General features: G+C 39.9%; 4 protein-coding genes across 5 annotated transcripts; all 4 read right to left on the bottom strand.

The window, feature by feature from the left end:
• Positions 1–785: 785 nt before the first annotated feature.
• Positions 786–3368, bottom strand: LOC138604289 (outer dynein arm-docking complex subunit 4-like). Its single transcript, XM_069676184.1, has 10 exons — positions 3266–3368; positions 2981–3143; positions 2820–2878; positions 2488–2641; positions 2070–2285; positions 1786–1993; positions 1614–1700; positions 1323–1519; positions 1115–1215; positions 786–1024 (listed from the first exon to the last, which is right to left on the bottom strand). The coding sequence occupies exons 1-10, from the start codon at positions 3332–3334 to the stop codon at positions 989–991; spliced, it is 1290 nt and encodes a 429-aa protein (XP_069532285.1). The 5' UTR covers positions 3335–3368; the 3' UTR covers positions 786–988.
• Positions 3369–3941: 573 nt separating this feature from the next.
• LOC138604004 (dnaJ homolog subfamily C member 7-like) lies at positions 3942–7113 on the bottom strand. 2 transcript variants are annotated; one of them, XM_069675799.1, is made up of 6 exons: positions 7044–7113; positions 5914–5987; positions 5657–5803; positions 5391–5543; positions 5149–5223; positions 3942–5059 (listed from the first exon to the last, which is right to left on the bottom strand). In XM_069675799.1, the coding sequence occupies exons 2-6, from the start codon at positions 5981–5983 to the stop codon at positions 5022–5024; spliced, it is 483 nt and encodes a 160-aa protein (XP_069531900.1). In that variant the 5' UTR covers positions 5984–5987; positions 7044–7113; the 3' UTR covers positions 3942–5021. The 2 variants fall into 2 exon arrangements, with proteins under 2 accessions (XP_069531900.1, XP_069531901.1); XM_069675800.1 differs by having other exon boundaries at positions 5161–5223.
• Positions 7114–8709: 1596 nt separating this feature from the next.
• On the bottom strand, positions 8710–11597 carry LOC138603942 (outer dynein arm-docking complex subunit 4-like). Its single transcript, XM_069675722.1, has 11 exons — positions 11493–11597; positions 11190–11321; positions 10905–11067; positions 10744–10802; positions 10412–10565; positions 9994–10209; positions 9710–9917; positions 9538–9624; positions 9247–9443; positions 9039–9139; positions 8710–8948 (listed from the first exon to the last, which is right to left on the bottom strand). Exons 1-11 carry the CDS (start codon positions 11595–11597, stop codon positions 8913–8915), a joined length of 1458 nt encoding a protein of 485 aa, XP_069531823.1. The 3' UTR covers positions 8710–8912.
• A 247-nt stretch (positions 11598–11844) lies between these two features.
• On the bottom strand, positions 11845–18164 carry dnajc7 (DnaJ (Hsp40) homolog, subfamily C, member 7). Its single transcript, XM_069675802.1, has 14 exons — positions 18091–18164; positions 17028–17116; positions 16784–16908; positions 16443–16556; positions 16172–16246; positions 15937–16055; positions 15198–15351; positions 14862–15026; positions 14281–14372; positions 14055–14128; positions 13798–13944; positions 13532–13684; positions 13302–13364; positions 11845–13200 (listed from the first exon to the last, which is right to left on the bottom strand). Exons 1-14 carry the CDS (start codon positions 18162–18164, stop codon positions 13163–13165), a joined length of 1482 nt encoding a protein of 493 aa, XP_069531903.1. The 3' UTR covers positions 11845–13162.
• Positions 18165–18168: the final 4 nt, after the last annotated feature.

Genomic DNA, 18168 nt, shown 5'->3' with positions numbered 1-18168 from the left:
CTTTTCCACATGGCCCCATCATTTGCAAATAGTGACCTACCTATATTGGTACAAGACGTCAGTGATGATAATGGTAAAAGTGTTGGGCTGATAACAAGTACATAACTTTAGGTGTGCCATTTCCAACTGTGCACTGATTAGATAATTCTGATCTAATTGGACTTTACAACAGAACATCCTTTACCCAGTTAAAAACCCTCTATACATTGCATATATTTAAAGTTAATGAGAGCTCTGTAAGGGGAACTTGTGGTTATTTAAAGGCAAAAGTACTTAGACTGGTAGATTGCAGTGTGTGATAACATTCCTCTGTATTTTGCATGCTAAGTGACTCATCTTCTTGATGATAGACATTCAGTTTTTCATAGAATTCTGCAATGAAATGCAGCCTCACAAATCTCTAACAGTGTAACTAACAATATTAGCAATACTGAAAATGGCAGCATCTGTTCTTTTAAGGGCATTCTGTGAATGACATTATCTAGATATGGAGCTTTTCAAATCTTAACCTTATATATATCTTTAGTGCTCAAGGAAAAGTTTACTTGTTTGCACAATTCAGTACTGTCTTTAAGACTGCAAGACTAATTCTTCAGTATGAGCTCACAAATAATCCCCCAAAGATCCAGTGCCTGACTTATAACTGTGTTTCATACAGGACTGTTTATATTTTGACCTTTAGGAAATTTCCACCATTAACTATTAGCGGATAATGTGTCTTATTTATGAGCCACTTTTTAAATGTGTAAACTCAAGTTTATTAAGCAATTTTATAGAACTCAGACACTTAAAAATTCAAGTACAATATGTGACCATAAAGCTCTTCAATGTTTTTTAAATTATAATTTAAAGCTCAAATGCATTTTAAGCTCTTTTTTTGCATTAATACAAACTTTAATATCTCAGATACACATTTAAGGGAAGTGGACTTTTATCAATCTCTTATTCCAAAAACGTTCATCTGATGATTGTGTCTTGTAGGACATCCTCACTGCGACAGGCGGTGCTTTGCCTCATCAAGAACCTAAAAGCAGAATGATAAGTGTTAGCGATCAAAGATGTCTTTAAATGGAACTAAATAGATGGCAAAATGAAACAGACAACATAAAGTAACCTTCTGAATGGCATTCAGGGCATCTTGATCTTCTTGCAGTTTGGCCATGGCCAAGGCTCTCTCAAAGTGGGAGACACAGGTTTCAAAGTTTCCAAGTGGAACTGAGAGGAAACAGAATGAAAATTACTTTCAGGTGGTTTGAAATATGACAACAGCAATGCAGCAAAAAAAGCAGACCAAATTCAGTAGACATTAGTCATTGTCTCACATTCTGATTGTGCCACCAAAACATTGGCCCTTATCTGCCATTTTCCATGAGCTATTTCATTAGCCGCAGCGAGTGAACGGAGGCCATAGTCTCTGGCTTCTTTGAAGCGATGAAGCTCCAGGTAACACCGACCAATCTCATGGAACAACCAGGTCTCCTCCAATCCACCACAGACCAGGGGAATCTTTTTCTCCAAGCTGTTGTGAAAACAAAGAGAGAAAGGAAAATATAGTAACCGAACGCAAAATTCTGTATAACACAATCGCAGCTGTTACTTCATTATTAACTCACAACTCTATGGCCTGTGTGTACTGTCCAATCTCGGCATAAACCCGCCCAATGTTTTCCAGCGCTCTCGACATTGCATCTGGGAGTTTGCTGTGGACAAGAAAGATGACTGAACATTTCATCTAAAGCTGTAAAATACATCGACTTCTATTGTGTATTCTCTTCAAATAATCACCACTGTTTAGCCAACTCCAAGTCTTTTTGATGATGCTCTAATGCTTTGTCCATCTCTCCAAGGTGGATCAAGGCATTCCCGATACAGCTGTGCAGGCTGCCCAAAACCTCTTTCTTATTAGGCACGTCTTTCTCTGACCATCCCTGCACGTTCTTCAAGACTTCTTTAGCCTTCTTGAGACTTCCCTCTGCGTTTCCAGATGTCAAATCTATAACAAAACACACACAATAAGCATTTTCAAGGCTAAAAGAGAAGCAAAAAGTTTAGGCAGGAGCCTGCCTTACCTGCATCAATCTCATCCAGGCTTTTCATTAGAAACTGAGCAGGATCAGAGGGTGGGCTGCGATGGGGCTTGCTACATTTTTGCTTATTCTCCCTTTCCAGTGTGCAGGTTGGGTTCCTCTGGTTCAAGAACTCGGCGCAGGCGTCAATTGATGTGATGCTGCTCTGAATGATGTCCTGCAATCGTTCCCCATGCTTTGTCTTACCTTTGCACCAGCCTGCAGATCATTGTGAAACATTACTTAAAAAAGGGATAACATAATTGTAGGTGGGTTAAAACAGAGATATTAAACAGAGAGGCCTGGATGAGAAACTAAAAGTTAACATTTGAAGCTACTGTGTGCTAAATCAGCAAGTAGACTGAAAGATGCAGAGAAACAAAAACAAAAGGAAAAATAGCCCAAGTGAAAGAAAATTCACCTTCATCACTGAGCATTTCTTCTAGGAATTTCCTGTCATCGTAAAACTCTCCCAGCCATTGTTTGGCTGTCTTCTCACTCTTTAGGATCCTCTGGGCCTGCCTTTTTTTTTTCACCGCAAGATGCTGAATAGCAATAGTGAATGGATCTGCCATCTGTCCCAGTCAGTCATTCAGAAACATAATAATTTGCATCAGATGGGAGGTCAGGTGTGAACTTCACATTAAATAACTCAAAAATCTATAGAAAGGTATGCCTTTAGATAAGTGGAAAGTGATCACAGTACCAGGTCTTTATCCTGGATTATTTAAGGTGAAAACGATAAAGACTCACCTCATCCTGTCTTTGGAGAAATGTTAGGTCTCCCTTTTTCTCAAGTTTTAAGGAAGGATCTAGAGGGGCAACACATGGTTTGGATTTTATGTGTGTGGAGGATTTTTATTTGCTGTGACTACAGTTAAGTGTAAGCCACAAAATAGTATTGAATCACTTACTGGCAACAGAATTTAAAATGGCCACTGTTGCTTTCTCGATACCCTCTTGGAACTCTGGTTGGAACTGTTTTAATGGACGTAGCTTTAGTCCTCTGTGGTAAAACATCAGCGCAAATTCAAATTCTCCCATGTAGTAAAATGCTTCAGCCTTCTGGTACACTCCCTGAAAGATCATAATAAATGAATGGTTGTAGGCTTGATTTTCAAAAATGCTTCCATATTTACACTGGGTGCTGAATTGAGAGGGGTTGGTTGTTAAAGAGAAGACAGGCAACCTGCTGTTACCTTGGAAAAGGTCTTGTCTTCTTTGAGTGAAGCCTCGGCATCTTTCAAGGCGTTTTCAAAACAGCACATGTTCAGGTAACATTTGGATCTGCCAACAAGGCAACGCTTGTCATCGGGCTTCAAAGACAGTGCCTAAAAGACCAAAAACATCTCATTCTTACAGGCTTTTAAAAAATTTGCGCGGACAACCTCGGTTTAAGTATTGCAATTCCATTATCTTTTGTTGTTATCGCCCTAGTATCATCACATACGCTCCAGTTATCAGGGTATCATGTTGAGCTAGCTAATTAGCTAAAAACTTACCTCTGTGTAGCGGTCCATAGCCTTTTCATACGCTCCTTTACGGCACAGCCAGTCCCCAACGGCCAGTGAACTGGAGAAAACGCGCTTTAGCTTTTGACTATCGTCGTCTACCTTTGTGTCTGACATTTTTAGCCAAACTTTTTTGTTATAGCACCTGAACGCAGTTAAACTCGGTACTTGTCAACACGTTAGCGTCTCCAGGCAAGTGGTATCATAGCAACCAACAAACCGACAGCGGGAAACAGCGCCATCCTCTGCTCGACCCACGTAAATCATATCCATAACTATTGTTAAAAACAACCTTTCATGAAATATTAATTTTGATAGAATTATGAAGTCTAACAAAATGACACTAAAACAAACAAACCAAGAATTTTGGGTAAACCCAGAGGAGGCCAACTTTATTGACATGGCTGGTACTTTCAAGGGTAAAGAGAGGATGGTTTCACCAAAGGGGAAAAACAATGACCAAAGATGAGGACGCTTTTCTTTTCTTCATTAAGTGCACCAGGAGAACAACACACTCACCAGGAAGTAACTGACCTTTACAAGGTTCCATCATCACACCTTCTTTGACAAAAGCAAACGCATATCCTATGTCATATTTGTTCTATTCTTATACCCATCTGTTGCATTGAGTAAAATTAGATAGCTGGCATCACAGTCACACACATACAGAGCATAATCTATTTCTGTGCAATATATCATGCAGACCAAGAAAAACAATTATCTTCATTAATTTGTGTCAAAGGGATGCTCATCGTCGGTGCAGTTTTAAACTTACATTACAGAAAAGAGTCCTCATCTTACACCGATGGTTCTATCAGACAGCAAATTTACAATAAATATACATATCAAAATAAAAAAAAATGGAAAAAATATTCAACTATCATCACAGATCAACACTTTACATTCCAGTAAAATGTACAATGCAGCAATCTGTGAATGGCAACATCAAACATAAAAACTTGTGACAACATGAGGGAAGTGGAAGTTATAAACTTTCATGCAGAGAAAACCTCCTCCGCAGTAAGTTGAGACGAGCTGCGTAATAGCTTGCTAAGTTGCATCTCAAGAGTTTCCCAAGGATGTCACTTCCTGCATGGATCCCTAAAAGCTCGGATACAATAGCTGCACAATCTCTCCTATCTCAGAAAGAAGAGAATATTTGGACCAGTTGCTAGCCATTACTGACTTTCAAGTTTGTTTTATCCGGCGAGGAATAAAACCAAATCCAAAACCAGTAACACTACCAACATAGTCAGAGCCGGCCAGTGCCTTTGCTTTACGGGATTAGTTGCATGTGGTCATTGGGTTGCATTCATTCAGTCGATGGCATAGACAAGAATCTGACTTGCAGTCAGTCAGTCATTAAATATGGATGGTGGGTCAGGGGGTTGACATTGTTGAAAAGTCCTGATGTAGTAACTGTTTAGGTAGTTGAATGAGCAAATTAGCCAAACTGGAAGAAGAAATTTCCTGGTCCAGATGCTGAAAAAAACAACAAACAAATAAATCACTGATGTTTACTTAAAATGTGGTTTTAAATCCAACTGGTTGAGAAAAGAAAAGTGTACAACCTTTTGTATTACCTTCAAAACTGAAACCTCCAGGGCCTCCAAAGAAGGCCTTGAAAATGTTGTTGGCATCAAAATCTGGTGAACACAGAAAACAGGTATGTCAACATCAACACAGAGAACTTTCTTAACAGGTTCACAATATAAAACAGCGTTTTTTTAATTAAATGGGTCAACTAGCTCAGAGATTACATGTACTTTAAACCCTTTAGACCTCCCACCCCAAGGCGTGCCCAGCTCCTGACCTCCCATGTTCATGCCGTCATCCTCCAGATCCTGACCACTGTCATAGCGAGACTTCTTCTTTGGGTCTGAGAGCACGCTGAAGGCTTCGCCCACCTCCTTAAACTTCTTCTCCTCTTCCTTCTGCACCTCAGGACTTGCTCCGCTGTGACGGTCTGAAAGTAAGGAGAGGGAAACATTTGGACTAAAGGACAACTGTAACGGTATTAGACAGAATTGCACAATGGTTTTGTTATTGTGAGAGGAAGTACTCTGTTCAGTAAAGCACCTGGGTGATGTAACAGCGCCCGTTTGCAGTACGCTTTTTTGATCTCATCTTCTGTGGCGTTCTTATCTACACCCAGCACTTTGTAGTAATCTTTCCGTTTGCTTTTCTTTAACTCCAGCTGGGCATTTTTCAGGAGGTGCTTGTGTTCTGGTGAATAAAAAGGCAGAAAAAAACCCACAATAAAATCAGAATAAAGGGGTAATATCTGCAGCGTAATCTCTGTCAGCTCAACCGCAGTAAAACATTCCGATTGTCACCTTTTGTCTTCTCTGTCTGGTAAACCTTCTCATAGTCTCGCACTGCCTCTTCATATTGCTCTGTGTCCATGTAGCTGCAGCAAAGTATGCACAAGTCTGTCATTGTCTTTTTTCCCAGCGTGAGCAATAAAATATACGATGCAATTCAATAGAATGACAATGCAATAACCCTGGATAAATTGTGTATTTTGGATCAGTAGGCTGCCACCATATAACGGGGTCGTAGGGACATTTTGGCACAGTTAATCCAAATTTCAGTTTCAACTTTGCAAAAACACACTCAAGCATGACTTCAGTAAGTATACCGTGTTCACTCTTTGCTCTGCTAAACTAACTGCGTCAAACCTGCCAGTAAACACAGACAAAGGGGGAGTTAAGACAATGGGATACGCCGCAAAGAAAATCCGATATAATAGCGACTTAACCAGTGTGGCAAGTGATTTTAAATGTCAGTATGATGATTACTGTAAATGCAGGATGAAACAGACGTGTGAAATTACGTCGTGTCATGAGGCAGAAAGGGAAACTCAACCCACTGAAGAAACAAAGACATGCTTACATTAAGATACAGTATTTTTTTTACAGCAATGAACCACAATAACCTAAAAACACAAATGGAAATGTTTAACACTTTAAGATATATTCAACATAATCGTATTCTTCACACAAACTAAGTACGGTAGCAGTCAATGACGCATTAAGTGAAGGGACATTATCTTTTTGTCTAACGCTAGTTTGAAGTCAATATATTACCCTTCGCTTCACTTAGGCCTACTTTATGATTTTTTCATAAGAACCAAAAATCGCAACCAAGTCACTTCAAATGTTTTAAACAGAGAAACCCATAGAGCGTTTTAACACTTTACTTTATTAACATAACAATGTGGCGAGGCGGGGAGTGGCGTGCACCTCACGTTAGCACGCCAGACAAAAACAATTACGCCTGGCAATGGCTGTATTCAGACAATACATCACTTAATACTAAATAACTTTGGTGTTTTTTTCTGGCGTATTCATATCAGTGCAGGATATCGGAACAAAATAATTTCAGGCAGCTTGAGTAAAAGAAAATAAGTACGAGATATAGCATTCTGTACGAAGGGCTTTTGTTAACCGAAATGCCAGCTTACCAGTAAGGCTGCAGAGGAGCTGTCGGTGGTGCCGCTGACCACGTGTTTCTCTCTCAATACAATAACAAGGCAATCCTTGGCACAGAAACACGCCCGCGTCAAAAGGAAATCTTCTTCTTCCTTTTTTTTTAATTTTTTTTACGTCTGTTGGCGTTAAGCTTTATTGTGCACTACCGCCACCTTCTGCTCCGGAGTATGGATAAGAAAATAGGCTTGTAAGGAAATCCCCTCAAAAGCAAGTTGATAAGAATTATAAAAGAAAACTGGAAAGACTGGCTCACACAAACATACCCTGAATTTAACTGTAATCTACAATCCCTCATTTGCTCCGAGCATTTTCCTAACTGCATGATCCATGTTGCTTCTCCTTTTCCACATGGCCCCATCATTTGCAAATAGTGACCTACCTATATTGGTACAAGACGTCAGTGATGATAATGGTAAAAGTGTTGGGCTGATAACAAGTACATAACTTTAGGTGTGCCATTTCCAACTGTGCACTGATTAGATAATTCTGATCTAATTGGACTTGGATTTTTCTTTACAACAGAACATCCTTTACCCAGTTAAAACCCCTCTATACATTGCATATATTTAAAGTTAATGCAATTGGCCTGTAGCTAGTGGGTTTTGATGGATATTTGCCAGATTTCGTAATTGGAATCACCCTTGCTTTTTTTTCTCTTCGTACTTAACGTCCCAGTTCCAACACTCTTTTATAAAGTAGAAGCAATTGCAAAACTGCTACTTCCCCTTTATGATTTTGAATAACAGCAAATCAGAGCTTTCCCTTGAGATGTTACTTTTGATCTATTTACTGCTTTCACCATCTCTGCAGCTGTAAATGTTTGTGAATTATACCATATATATATATATATATATATATGTATATCTTATATCCCCCTTGTCTAAAACACCTGGGTGCTCATTCATTGTTCTTTCTCTTCTCCTCCACCATGTGTTTTACTGTCTCCAATCTATGCGAAAACAATAAACAGATAAAAGTGTTAACCCTGCAGGAAGCAGTCATCTGTGAATACATCACACCATGCGTGCCTGGTGGCAGATGTAATAAAGGTGTGATAAAGGGGATGTTCCCTGCAGCTAGCAGAGCTCTGTAAGGGGAACTTGTGGTTATTTAAAGGCAAAAGTACTTAGACTGGTAGATTGCAGTGTGTAATAACATTCCTCTGTATTTTGCATGCTAAGTGACTCATCTTCTTGATGATAGACATTCAGTTTTTCATAGAATTCTGCAATGAAATGCAGCCTCACAAATCTCTAACAGTGTAACTAACAATATTAGCAATACTGAAAATGGCAGCATCTGTTCTTTTAAGGGCATTCTGTGAATGACATTATCTAGATATGGAGCTTTTCAACTCTTAACCTTATATATATCTTTAGTGCTCAAGGAAAAGTTTACTTGTTTGCACAATTCAGTACTGTCTTTAAGACTGCAAGACTAATTCTTCAGTATGAGCTCACAAATAATCCCCCAAAGATCCAGTGCCTGACTTATAACTGTGTTTCATACAGGACTGTTTATATTTTGACCTTTAGGAAATTTCCACCATTAACTATTAGCGGATAATGTGTCTTATTTATGAGCCACTTTTTAAATGTGTAAACTCAAGTTTATTAAGCAATTTTATAGAACTCAGACACTTAAAAATTCAAGTACAATATGTGACCATAAAGCTCTTCAATGTTTTTTAAATTATAATTTAAAGCTCAAATGCATTTTAAGCTCTTTTTTTGCATTAATACAAACTTTAATATCTCAGATACACATTTAAGGGAAGTGGACTTTTATCAATCTCTTATTCCAAAAACGTTCATCTGATGATTGTGTCTTGTAGGACATCCTCACTGCGACAGGCGGTGCTTTGCCTCATCAAGAACCTAAAAGCAGAATGATAAGTGTTAGCGATCAAAGATATCTTTAAATGGAACTAAATAGATGGCAAAATGAAACAGACAACATAAAGTAACCTTCTGAATGGCATTCAGGGCATCTTGATCTTCTTGCAGTTTGGCCATGGCCAAGGCTCTCTCAAAGTGGGAGACACAGGTTTCAAAGTTTCCAAGTGGAACTGAGAGGAAACAGAATGAAAATTACTTTCAGGCGGTTTGAAATATGACAACAGCAATGCAGCAAAAAAAGCAGACCAAATTCAGTAGACATTAGTCATTGTCTCACATTCTGATTGTGCCACCAAAACATTGGCCCTTATCTGCCATTTTCCATGAGCTATTTCATTAGCCGCAGCGAGTGAATGGAGGCCATAGTCTCTGGCTTCTTTGAAGCGATGAAGCTCCAGGTAACACCGACCAATCTCATGGAACAACCAGGTCTCCTCCAATCCACCACAGACCAGGGGAATCTTTTTCTCCAAGCTGTTGTGAAAACAAAGAGAGAAAGGAAAATATAGTAACCGAACGCACAATTCTGTATAACACAATCGCAGCTGTTACTTCATTATTAACTCACAACTCTATGGCCTGTGTGTACTGTCCAATCTCGGCATAAACCCGCCCAATGTTTTCCAGCGCTCTCGACATTGCATCTGGGAGTTTGCTGTGGACAAGAAAGATGACTGAACATTTCATCTAAAGCTGTAAAATACATCGACTTCTATTGTGTATTCTCTTCAAATAATCACCACTGTTTAGCCAACTCCAAGTCTTTTTGATGATGCTCTAATGCTTTGTCCATCTCTCCAAGGTGGATCAAGGCATTCCCGATACAGCTGTGCAGGCTGCCCAAAACCTCTTTCTTATTAGGCACGTCTTTCTCTGACCATCCCTGCACGTTCTTCAAGACTTCTTTAGCCTTCTTGAGACTTCCCTCTGCGTTTCCAGATGTCAAATCTATAACAAAACACACACAATAAGCATTTTCAAGGCTAAAAGAGAAGCAAAAAGTTTAGGCAGGAGCCTGCCTTACCTGCATCAATCTCATCCAGGCTTTTCATTAGAAACTGAGCAGGATCAGAGGGTGGGCTGCGATGGGGCTTGCTACATTTTTGCTTATGCTCCCTTTCCAGTGTGCAGATTGGGTTCCCCTGGTTCAAGAACTCGGCGCAGGCGTCAATTGATGTGATGCTGCTCTGAATGATGTCCTGCAATCGTTCCCCATGCTTTGTCTTACCTTTGCACCAGCCTGCAGATCATTGTGAAACATTACTTAAAAAAGGGATAACATAATTGTAGGTGGGTTAAAACAGAGATATTAAACAGAGAGGCCTGGATGAGAAACTAAAAGTTAACATTTGAAGCTACTGTGTGCTAAATCAGCAAGTAGACTGAAAGATGCAGAGAAGCAAAAACAAAAGGAAAAATAGCCCAAGTGAAAGAAAATTCACCTTCATCACTGAGCATTTCTTCTAGGAATTTCCTGTCATCGTAAAACTCTCCCAGCCATTGTTTGGCTGTCTTCTCACTCTTTGGGATCTTCTGGGCCTGCCTTTTTTTTTTCACCGCAAGATGCTGAATAGCAATAGTGAATGGATCTGCCATCTGTCCCAGTCAGTCATTCAGAAACATAATAATTTGCATCAGATGGGAGGTCAGGTGTGAACTTCACATTAAATAACTCAAAAATCTATAGAAAGGTATGCCTTTAGATAAGTGGAAAGTGATCACAGTACCAGGTCTTTATCCTGGATTATTTAAGGTGAAAACGATAAAGACTCACCTCATCCTGTCTTTGGAGAAATGTTAGGTCTCCCTTTTTCTCAAGTTTTAAGGAAGGATCTAGAGGGGCAACACATGGTTTGGATTTTATGTGTGTGGAGGATTTTTATTTGCTGTGACTACAGTTAAGTGTAAGCCACAAAATAGTATTGAATCACTTACTGGCAACAGAATTTAAAATGGCCACTGTTGCTTTCTCGATACCCTCTTGGAACTCTGGTTGGAACTGTTTTAATGGACGTAGCTTTAGTCCTCTGTGGTAAAACATCAGCGCAAATTCAAATTCTCCCATGTAGTAAAATGCTTCAGCCTTCTGGTACACTCCCTGAAAGATCATAATAAATGAATGGTTGTAGGCTTGATTTTCAAAAATGCTTCCATATTTACACTGGGTGCTGAATTGAGAGGGGTTGGTTGTTAAAGAGAAGACAGGCAACCTGCTGTTACCTTGGAAAAGGTCTTGTCTTCTTTGAGTGAAGCCTCGGCATCTTTCAAGGCGTTTTCAAAACAGCACATGTTCAGGTAACATTTGGATCTGCCAACAAGGCAACGCTTGTCATCGGGCTTCAAAGACAGTGCCTAAAAGACCAAAAACATCTCATTCTTACAGGCTTTTAAAAAATTTGCGCGGACAACCTCGGTTTAAGTATTGCAATTCCATTATCTTTTGTTGTTATCGCCCTGGTATCATCACATACGCTCCAGTTATCAGGGTATCATGTTGAGCTAGCTAATTAGCTAAAAACTTACCTCTGTGTAGCGGCCTATAGCCCTTTCATACGCTCCTTTACGGCACAGCCAGTCCCCAACGCGCTTTAGCTTTTGACTATCGTTGTCTACCTTTGTGTCTGACATTTTTAGCCAAACTTTTTTGTTATAGCACCTGAACGCAGTTAAACTCGGTATTTGTCAACACGTTAGCGTCTCCAGGCAAGTGGTATCATAGCAACCAACAAACCGACAGCGGGAAACAGCGCCATCCTCTGCTCGACCCACGTAAATCATATCCATAACTATTGTTAAAAACAACCTTTCATGAAATATTAATTTTGATAGAATTATGAAGTCTAACAAAATGACACTAAAACAAACAAACCAAGAATTTTGGGTAAACCCAGAGGAGGCCAACTTTATTGACATGGCTGGTACTTTCAAGGGTAAAGAGAGGATGGTTTCACCAAAGGGGAAAAACAATGACCAAAGATGAGGACGCTTTTCTTTTCTTCATTAAGTGCACCAGGAGAACAACACACTCACCAGGAAGTAACTGACCTTTACAAGGTTCCATCATCACACCTTCTTTGACAAAAGCAAACGCATATCCTATGTCATATTTGTTCTATTCTTATACCCATCTGTTGCATTGAGTAAAATTAGATAGCTGGCATCACAGTCACACACATACAGAGCATAATCTATTTCTGTGCAATATATCATGCAGACCAAGAAAAACAATTATCTTCATTAATTTGTGTCAAAGGGATGCTCATCCTCGGTGCAGTTTTAAACTTACATTACAGAAAAGAGTCCTCATCTTACACCGATGGTTCTATCAGACAGCAAATTTACAATAAATATACATATCAAAATAAAAAAAAATGGAAAAAATATTCAACTATCATCACAGATCAACACTTTACATTCCAGTAAAATGTACATTGCAGCAATCTGTGAATGGCAACATCAAACATAAAAACTTGTGACAACATGAGGGAAGTGGACTCTGCTGGCTATAAAGCCAGCACAGAGGTCTCCACTGCCGTCTTTCTACTGTGCTTCAGCTGTACTCATTGTGTAGGTTTAGGCTCCAGATGTCAATTTAAAAAATGCTCCATTTTGCTTATGCCAAGGATGCAGTTTTCAGTGCGAATTCATAGCAGCCAACTGTCTGTCTGACAGGCTCTCCAAAAAGAGGGGGATGCTCCTTGCTCAATGATTTTCTTCAGAAATCATTAAGCAAGTTATAAACTTTCATGCAGAGAAAACCTCCTCAGCAGTAAGTTGAGACGAGCTGCGTAATAGCTTGCTAAGTTGCATCTCAAGAGTTTCCCAAGGATGTCACTTCCTGCATGGATCCCTAAAAGCTCGGATACAATAGCTGCACAATCTCTCCTATCTCAGAAAGAAGAGAATATTTGGACCAGTTGCTAGCCATTACTGACTTTCAAGTTTGTTTTATCCGGTGAGGAATAAAACCAAATCCAAAACCAGTAACACTACCAACATAGTCAGAGCCGGCCAGTGCCTTTGCTTTACGGGATTAGTTGCATGTGGTCATTGGGTTGCATTCATTCAGTCGATGGCATAGACAAGAATCTGACTTGCAGTCAGTCAGTCATTAAATATGGATGGTGGGTCAGGGGTTTGACATTGTTGAAAAGTCCTGATGTAGTAACTGTTTAGGTAGTTGAATGAGCAAATTAGCCAAACTGGAAGAAGAAATTTCCTGGTCCAGATGCTGAAAAAAACAACAAACAAATAAATCACTGATGTTTACTTAAAATGTGGTTTTAAATCCAACTGGTTGAGAAAAGAAAAGTGTACAACCTTTTGTATTACCTTCAAAACTGAAACCTCCAGGGCCTCCAAAGAAGGCCTTGAAAATGTTGTTGGCATCAAAATCTGGTGAACACAGAAAACAGGTATGTCAACATCAACACAGAGAACTTTCTAAACAGGTTCACAATATAAAACAGCGTTTTTTTAATTAAATGGGTCAACTAGCTCAGAGATTACATGTACTTTAAACCCTTTAGACCTCCCACCCCAAGGCGTGCCCAGCTCCTGACCTCCCATGTTCATGCCGTCATCCTCCAGATCCTGACCACTGTCATAGCGAGACTTCTTCTTTGGGTCTGAGAGCACGCTGAAGGCTTCGCCCACCTCCTTAAACTTCTTCTCCTCTTCCTTCTGCACCTCAGGACTTGCTCCGCTGTGACGGTCTGAAAGTAAGGAGAGGGAAACATTTGGACTAAAGGACAACTGTAACGGTATTAGACAGAATTGCACAATGGTTTTGTTATTGTGAGAGGAAGTACTCTGTTCAGTAAGGCACCTGGGTGATGTAACAGCGCCCGTTTGCGGTACGCTTTTTTGATCTCATCTTCTGTGGCGTTCTTATCTACACCCAGCACTTTGTAGTAATCTTTCCGTTTGCTTTTCTTTAACTCCAGCTGGGCATTTTTCAGGAGGTGCTTGTGTTCTGGTGAATAAAAAGGCAGAAAAAAACCCACAATAAAATCAGAAAAAAGGGGTAATATCTGCAGCGTAATCTCTGTCAGCTCAACCGCAGTAAAACATTCCGATTGTCACCTTTTGTCTTCTCTGTCTGGTAAACCTTCTCATAGTCTCGCACTGCCTCTTCATATTGCTCTGTGTCCATGTAGCTGCAGCAAAGTATGCACAAGTCTGTCATTGTCTTTTTTCCCAGCGTGAGCAATAAAATATACGTGCAGATAATGATAATGTCCACTGTTTACCATAATACAAAGTAACTTACTGTCTCTGTTAAGAGCCATGTTAGAAAACCTGGACTTACCACTGTGCTCTCCGTAAATAGGCCTTGATGTAGGTCTCATCCAGTTTAATGGCCTTTGTGCAGTCTTCAATGGCCTGCTCTAGTTTCTTCAGCTTTCAAGGAAAAAGGGAAAAAAAAGTGTTTCTATGCAATGTGGGTTAGAGAGACGAGTTGTGGCCTATTTTTCTTGATATGGCAGGAAGAGGTAAAACATGGCAAAGATACCCAAAGACTTTAGGCTATTAGAGGGACGGAAGGAGCACCTTACAGTCTGTGCCTCTGCAAACTTAGGCATAACTAAGTGAGTGTGTGTGTGTGTGTGTGTGTGTGTGTGTGTAATGCATGAAGATGCAATTTTTACTTTTTAAAAAATGTTTACTTCTTCCCTTCTCTGTATTTTGTTAGAGTAGTTGTTCTTGCGATATATACTAATGTTTAGTCAAATATGCATAATAATGAACAACTATTCCATTGTGTAAACTCATGACGCAGTAAATTATCCCTCAGGGGTTTTAACAAATAGTCATGTTGGATGATAAAATCAATTTTACAGTTGAACATCCAGAAAAAGTCGTCATATCTCTCCTGTGCATGCTCCTCACCTTAGATCCAACAGTGGCCCGATTACAATACAGCTTGGCATTAGTCTTGATGTTGTTGGGGTCTATTGTCAGTGCCTCGGAGTAGAGCTCATAAGCAGAATCATAGTTTCCTTCCTTGAACGCCTTGTTCCCCTCCTCCTTCTTTGCCTTTAGTGCTTTGGCATTCTGGAGAGACAATGTAATGGGAAACATCAGGAGTTACTCTGGCTTGCAGTGACAGCAAGATTGAAGAGATTTGACATGGAAGACAGACACCACAGCGTTACCATTAAAGTTCACATCTAATTTAGAGGACAAAGCTCCCAATCAGACATCAATGTAATCTTTATTACTCACTCTGCACGCGAGCCGAGCCTTGTCATGGTCAGGAGCCATTCGCAAAGCCTGCACAAAGAACTGGACCGCCTTGTCAATGCAATCCTCATAGTAAAGGCAGAGACCACGCACATACAGTGCATCTGCATTAGTGGAGTCCATTCGCAGAATATCACTAAACAGGAGAAAATAATTCATATTAATGCAAATGTAGCTACATACTTCAGGAGAGCAAACTTAAAAAGAATATAATCTTTAAAGGTTATCTTTGTTTTACATATTGTGTTGTTGTTTTTTTTATTGTTGTTGCTTTGTTTTTTTTCTATTTTAATGTTATTTTATTTCATGTATTCACGTATTTTTTAATGTGGTTTTTGTCATTTGTCTTTTTCTGCTGTAATTTTCCTTTAAATTCTAAAAACTAATAAACATGTTTTAAAAAAACAACCACAACTGTGTCTTCTTAGCTTCCCTGCAGTGATGATGACACTGTGCAAGGATGTAGTGGTGTACCAACTGATTAATGGAGTAACTGACATATCCATAATGGAAGGACGGCAACTGCCAAAGTTATTAATTCCTGCTTTAAATTGAGACAATGACTCAATACTCATATGTCATTATGGGAGCTGTAATGAGTTGTAATAGCAAATGCACACCCCCACCTTTAGTCTGCTTTCACCATGCACTCATTGTGACAAATTCCACTAATATTAAATAAGTACATGATTTAAAGTATTTGCCAAAGCCGCTGTCCTACCTGGCGACAGACTGAGCCTCAGGGTAGCGTCCCAGCAGGGCTAAGCACTCTGCCTTCAGTATCTTGAACCTGTGACAGGCTGGGGCAGACTCCAAGGCACGGTCCATGCAGAAAACAACCTAGGAGACAACAACAGCACACTTGCAGTCTGTGTTGTTGACATGTTTGTTATTAGTGACATAAATACTACACAAGTGACAAAAGTGAGTAAGATTGTAACGGATGCGAGGCTTACCATTCTGAAGTCTCTCTTCTCAAAGCCAATCTCTGCCATTCTCTCATACTCAAGGATTGATTCTGCGTTCTTCAGCTGATAAAAGAATTGGAGGTTTTGGAGAGTCAATGTGACAGAAATGAAGGAGTCAGTCTTTTTTTTTTTTAAAACTACCTCCAGTTCATCTCCTCTAAAGCCACTCAGTGTCAGACCTTCTCACTTTATTAGCGGCCAAAGCTAATCTGATAATCATGTCTAAGTTGTCATATCTGTAAAACTGATGCCATCATACCTCCTGCTGGACTTGGCTGTTGTCAGGCTCCAGCTCCAGAACTCTATGGAAACAGCGGCTGGCGGCCATTGCATTACCAAGGGACAGGTGGCACTTGCCCTCACGCAGATGGCCCTGTGTATAAAACAGTTATAGTTAACTAACAGAAGTTATAATGCACCTCAATTCCAGCCCTCGCTGTAATTGGCACCTACTAGATGAGATCAAGGCTGTTAAATAAAGCAATGAGCGGTTTTCTCATGCTTGGCATAAAGTTAACAGAATGTATAAAAATAATTCTAAAACCAAGTACCCACATTTTCCCTCTAATAGAGAATACCGGTTTGTTTCCCACAACCTGCCTTCATGAAGGTGTTATCTAGTCGCACTGCTTGCTGGGAATCTTCTAAAGCCTCTCTGTACCGACACAACATCATAAGCGTGGCTGCCCGGTTTCCATAGTAACTTGCATTCTTCGGAGACATGTCTGTATAAAAAACAAGTTTATGGACAGACAGAAGTCAAACTTCCAACTCTTATCAAAACACATAATCAAAATGATACCACTAGCATGAAGAATGACCCAAATTCTTTGGGGACAATTACCTATGGCCTTGGTGTAATAGTTGTAGGCTTCTGCGTAATCCTTCTTGATATAAAAGGCATTGCCTTGCTCTTTGAAGCCCTCTGCTTCCCTGTGTAAAAGTGGGCAGAGAGAGCAAAAAGGTTAAAGTCATATTAGTAGACAAACATCAGATGAGTGTGCTTATTGGCTCAGCATGACGATGCTTGTTAATTGACTTTTTTCACAGCGGACATTTTGACTTCTAACAGGAGGAAAAGCACAGGGATTAATGAAAACTTTAACAATGGTTCTGATCTATTCAGGTGTCTGAGAAAGCCTGCACACAACCAGAACCATGAAATTGAGGCAGCTAAATGGAATACAGCCATCATTAATGCTACTATAAACACCTGCTGTTTGCTAAAAAAGTCGTCTTTGGAAAAAGGCATATTGGGGGCTAAGATGCTGTTGTTTTTTTTACATTACTGAACACTGTATGTGCAAACTCTGTGTTAACTCTGAGCATCACATCATAATCATGCAAGGAAGCAATGTCCAAGATTGTGACTGACAATGTGCAACAGAGTGCTTCCTGGCCTGAGTTGGCTAAACATAGAAAGAGCCAAACCAGCAGAGCAGAAGTGTCTACTCCAATCAAACACGGAGCTATTTTGTGAAGCAGACAGGGGGCAGAGCCTGGAACATATGACACCATGCTGTGGGCTATTGCCATTACTTTTTTTGGAAGGCTTTCATGTTTTACATCACGACCACACAGTGAGGGAGTTTTGTCAGCTACTTAGTTACCATACTTGGAATATCACAATAATGTGAAAGCAGTACTCATGGCCCGAGCAACTATAACACTTCACAACCAATTAAAATAAACTGCAATATTACTGATTTCTATCCAGCAATCCTGCACAGGAGCTAGCTAAGTGGAGGACAACCAAGCTAAACGCAGGGGCAGAATTTAGCTTCACAGTTAGCGGCTCGCGCGACGAGAAATTTAAGACAGGAAAGACCTCTGAGTAAACATATCAGTATAAGACTATGTTATACATGTATTACTGCCGCTGACAACACAGCCTTCATTTGTCGTACCTTTCTAATTCTTCGTCACTGAGCAGGTCCATATCAGGGTCCATATTCACAGCATCACAGTTCTCCGTCGCCATTTTG

Source organism: Semicossyphus pulcher, unplaced genomic scaffold (assembly GCF_022749685.1).
Source record: "Semicossyphus pulcher isolate SPU_LCO1_2020_fin unplaced genomic scaffold, fSemPul1.0.p SCAF_25, whole genome shotgun sequence".
In the NCBI taxonomy this organism is placed as follows: domain Eukaryota; kingdom Metazoa; phylum Chordata; class Actinopteri; order Labriformes; family Labridae; genus Semicossyphus; species Semicossyphus pulcher.
The sequence above is the reverse complement of the archived record's forward strand: the minus strand, read 5'-3'. Positions and strand labels throughout refer to the sequence as shown.

What these genes read in the sequence shown, in the direction of transcription:
- LOC138604004 (XM_069675799.1), bottom strand. Translation starts at nt 5,983, where the DNA reads ATGGACACAGAGCAATATGAAGAGGCAGTGCGAGACTATGAGAAGGTT. An exon ending in CCAGACAGAGAAGACAAAAG is followed by an intron (nt 5,804 to 5,913) that starts GTGACAATCGGA and finishes TTTATTCACCAG; the next exon opens with AACACAAGCACCTCCTGAAA. An exon ending in TGACGGCATGAACATGGGAG is followed by an intron (nt 5,224 to 5,390) that starts GTCAGGAGCTGG and finishes TGTGTTCACCAG; the next exon opens with ATTTTGATGCCAACAACATT.
- LOC138604289 (XM_069676184.1), bottom strand. Translation starts at nt 3,334, where the DNA reads ATGTGCTGTTTTGAAAACGCCTTGAAAGATGCCGAGGCTTCACTCAAA. An exon ending in TTGGAGTTGGCTAAACAGTG is followed by an intron (nt 1,701 to 1,785) that starts GTGATTATTTGA and finishes TCTTGTCCACAG; the next exon opens with CAAACTCCCAGATGCAATGT. An exon ending in CCCTGAATGCCATTCAGAAG is followed by an intron (nt 1,025 to 1,114) that starts GTTACTTTATGT and finishes TTCTGCTTTTAG; the next exon opens with GTTCTTGATGAGGCAAAGCA.
- LOC138603942 (XM_069675722.1), bottom strand. Translation starts at nt 11,597, where the DNA reads ATGTCAGACACAAAGGTAGACAACGATAGTCAAAAGCTAAAGCGCGTT. An exon ending in CCTGGATGAGATTGATGCAG is followed by an intron (nt 9,918 to 9,993) that starts GTAAGGCAGGCT and finishes GTTTTGTTATAG; the next exon opens with ATTTGACATCTGGAAACGCA. An exon ending in TTGGAGTTGGCTAAACAGTG is followed by an intron (nt 9,625 to 9,709) that starts GTGATTATTTGA and finishes TCTTGTCCACAG; the next exon opens with CAAACTCCCAGATGCAATGT.
- dnajc7 (XM_069675802.1), bottom strand. Translation starts at nt 18,164, where the DNA reads ATGGCGACGGAGAACTGTGATGCTGTGAATATGGACCCTGATATGGAC. An exon ending in GGGCCACTGTTGGATCTAAG is followed by an intron (nt 14,373 to 14,861) that starts GTGAGGAGCATG and finishes TTTCCTTGAAAG; the next exon opens with CTGAAGAAACTAGAGCAGGC. An exon ending in TGGAGGTTTCAGTTTTGAAG is followed by an intron (nt 13,201 to 13,301) that starts GTAATACAAAAG and finishes TGTTTTTTTCAG; the next exon opens with CATCTGGACCAGGAAATTTC.